This window comes from Caretta caretta, chromosome 5 (genome assembly GCF_965140235.1).
Source record: "Caretta caretta isolate rCarCar2 chromosome 5, rCarCar1.hap1, whole genome shotgun sequence".
Classification (NCBI taxonomy): Eukaryota; Metazoa; Chordata; order Testudines; family Cheloniidae; genus Caretta; species Caretta caretta.
In genome coordinates this window covers 79,102,190-79,105,780 of record NC_134210.1, presented here as the reverse complement: position 1 = coordinate 79,105,780, position 3,591 = coordinate 79,102,190, and the positions used below count along the sequence as shown (strand labels likewise).

The window sequence follows — 3,591 nt, the reverse complement described above, 5'->3', positions numbered from 1 at the left end:
GATATGTTCTACTTACATCGAGACGAAATGCATGTTATTGTTAATAAATGTGATGGGTCAATTTGGTCAATACTTCGAGAAAGTATTAACATGTTTTAATTAATATGATCTATTGAGGCCATTGAAGATATATTTAATGTTTATGAATGCTACACACAGTAGGTGTAAACAACTTCTAAAAATCAACAAGGACTGTTTAATGATTTGGGTCTACCTCCAAAAAATAATTGCGGTGATAACAGGAGTAAGTGCCTATCAAATCCCATGCACAAAATTGGGTTTGACATCCAATCCGGCACAGGACATTTATACTTTTGAAAACAAACGTGTCCTATTAGATTACTATGTCACACTTTTCAATAGAAATAAAAATAAACTACCAAGGTGTGATTGATGTTAACAAGCTCTGAAAGGTAAATGATATTCCAAGGTGAGATATGGGGGGGAGGAAGTTCTCCACAGCCCTTCAAATGAAAACGTTTCCCCTGCCAAGCGCAGCTGAGTAATTGATTGCTTGTAAAAGAGCTAAGAATAACGTCCTGCAAACTTTGGCTTTTCATATAGGAACCAAGTAAGAGAAACAAAAGGAATCACTTCGCAGTGAATTGCTGTGTTGCTTATCTGCATTCTGAATTCATTTCCCTAAGCACTCTCTCAAAAACTTGCTCCCAGAAAAGCTTGTTTTGTAAAGGGCGCCTCCCAGGGAAGGGTCTTCGACAGAAATGGAACCTGGTTCTACCAAGCAATGAGACTAAAACCTGGATCTACCAAGCAATGCGACTAATTGTAATTGGCGGGGAAGAGCAGGACATTTGACGCTTGTCAACAGGAGAGAGCAGGGAGCAGAGCGAGAGGGTGCAGGGTCAAGGTCGCTGTTACCCAAGCTTGGGCGTGAGCGGGCTGATTTCGGACTCTCTAGGTGTCAGGCTTGCCCTGGGCAGGGAGGGTAGCTGAATGAAGGGGTACATACGGTTGTTGGGGTCACTGGTGTGCTGGTTCAGGGGGATGATCTCCATGCGTTGCTGTCCATACAGGTAATAGTCCAGCTCCTCTGCCGTACATCGAAACCTGGGCGCAGCCCGCTCGCTGCACTTGGCGCCCCCGCCGCACAAGTCTTTGCTCTGCAGGGAGGCCGGGGCTCCGGAGGGGGCCTCGGAGCTCGGTAGCGGCCCAAAGGCGGGAATCTGGGCCACAGAGATCGAGGTCAGCCCGGCCAGGGAAGCGGCGCCGGCGGCGGCGCACGAGGAGGTGGAAGAAGATGGGGTGGACGAAGAGGAGGAAGAGGAAGCGGAGGAGAGAGAGGCTGGGCGCTGGCGGAGGCTGTCAGCCGAGGGATCCGCTCTCTCGGGCGGCGGCGGGAGCTGGGTGAGGGCCCCGCTGCTCTTGAGCTGGCTGCTCTGCGGGAACAGCTGCTGCCAGTGCTGGAGATAGGCGGGATCCACCTTCAGGAAAGCAGATCCGCCTGGGTCGCCGGGCTTCAACATCTCCGCAGCCTGGAGAGCAGGGGAAACGGGAGAGACAGGCGTGAGCTCCTACCTCCGCGCGGTGCCTCCCGCCTGCCCCAAGCCGAGCCCGCCTTCAAACACCGCCTCCCGCGGCGGAGGTGCGGGGGCTGTTTGAAAGAGCCGGCAGAACGAAGTGTCCTGGTTTGGTGTCCGCCGTGTCCCAGCCTTAGCGAGAGAAATCCCCAGTCTAGGGTCAGAGGAGTCCCAGCCTGGCATATGACCGGCTCCTTCTGAAACAGGCAGAGCAGGGAACTTTTCAACGACCGCACCAAACACTAAGTGCTTCTCCGTCAATAAACCACAGTACAGAGCTGCTGGGGTGGGGGTCTGGCATGTACAGCCCCTCACGCCAAGTGTCTGCAAAGCGAGGGGGTGCCACTGGGAGCCACCCCAAAATCGGAAAGACGAGCCAGCCAGCTCGCCATGCCTCCGCAAAGCTCCGCGGCTCACTGTGCCCCCCTGCCTGCTGCAAGGACCTTTCTCCCCCACCCCGGTGCATTTTTGCCACCCACAAACAACCCCAAAGTTCACTTTATAGAAAGGCTGAGAGGAAAAACGATTCTGCATTTCGAGGTCTGCATGTATGAGAAAAACAATCGCCCAGGGAACATGGCACAGTCAGACACAACTGCAGATCGCGGCCTCGGAGGAGGAAGAAACCCCAAACAAACAACGAAACCGCCTTCCACGGCTCCCCTGGGTGTACCCGACCCAGAGCCGGGCATGGCATGGCTCCCGCTTACCTGAGTATTTCTATTGGCTTTACGTGTGTGTCTGTGCTGTGTGTACAGCCCTGGGAGATCACAAGTCGTACGAGGTTTAAGAAGGGAACTTTTTTGTTATCCCTCGACAACACGAGCTTCCAGGTAGCGGCTGGAAGGGATAAACCTGGTGAGATCCGAGCAGCCGGGCTCCCTCTGCTGTGGCTGAGTATTTCAGGCGCGTCCGGGCTCCTCTCTGGCAGACTCTGCGCTGGACACGTGGGCTTTACGACAGCACAAAATACAGTGTGTGGTGTGTGTGAGAGAGAGAGAGAGGGAGGGAGCGAGCGAGCGAGCGAGCGAGCGAGAGGTTAACCGTGGGTCTAAACACAGAGCCCCGTTTTTGGCAGCCTCCAGCACTTTGTTCCTGGTTTCATTCTTAAAGAAGGTGGCCCCAAACTGCGGGAGTTGGGGTTCTTAAAACAGTTCTGTTTCCATTATCCCATAGATAGGGAACGGTGGCTAAGGGGGGCTTCTGGGGTGTTCAGACATGTCCTGCTAAGGCAGGACTATGAAGTGTAAAGTTTTACTTGTTTGCTATGGATTTGTCAAAAGACAGCATCTTGAACGAGAAAGCGGGACGACTCGAAGGGACCGGTATAGTAGGCGGTGTTTCTTTCAGTGCAGGTTGACACTTCAGACAGAAGAGTTTAAACAGCTTTAAACTCTTCCCTGTAGCTCGGTGTGCTCAGGTTGGACTCTGTTGTAGGTCAGTTTCCTATGACACTTTCATTTGATACCCTTCAAGTATTTGACCTTTGATTTACATTTTGCTTTTATCCTGCAGATGCTACGGTGTATTTTGATTCGCTTCCTTGTCCGTTTCCTTATTAATTGTTCCCCCTTCTCTGCTTTCCTGATGCACATCTGGTTGCATACACTCCTTTTTTACATTTCTCGGTACCATTTACCTTCTGTTCTCCATGGCTACTTTGATAAGGTCCATTTCAAGAGTTCCCAGGATAGGTGGAGAAACCCGCTGCTTTCAATCTGCTCTACTTCCGCCTTAGTTCTCTCTGGACTCGAGAGTTAGCCCCTTCATACTCCAGAAAAGCTATACGTACGCTAGTGCACCACACAAACCAAAGTTTAGGTAGTCAAGACGTAGTCTCCTGTGCTAAACGTCTAGCTTTAACTACAATTTTTTTCCTTGCTCAAAATTCAGGATCACAAGGTTGGCTGTTTTCCGTGTAATTACTGAGAAATTTCCTGTATCACTTAGTATTTAAGATCAAGTTTCTTCAGGCTCTTTTTCACATCCTATGAAAGGATAGAAAAGGGATATCATTTGTCCTATATCATATATACTTATCCAAATATATACA

At 50.6% G+C, this 3,591-nt stretch overlaps 1 protein-coding gene across 1 annotated transcript in view; it reads right to left on the bottom strand.

The window, feature by feature from the left end:
- The window catches only part of PRDM6 (PR/SET domain 6), a 98,554-nt gene extending 96,064 nt beyond the window's left edge, over positions 1-2,490 (bottom strand). The window contains exons 1-2 of the mRNA XM_048849423.2: positions 2,249-2,490; positions 971-1,493 (exon numbers count right to left, since the gene is read on the bottom strand). Of these exons, the coding sequence (XP_048705380.2) occupies positions 971-1,484 (514 nt within the window). The 5' untranslated portion in view covers positions 1,485-1,493; positions 2,249-2,490. The remainder of the gene's footprint in view (positions 1-970; positions 1,494-2,248) is intronic.
- Between the last annotated feature and the right edge of the window lie 1,101 nt (positions 2,491-3,591).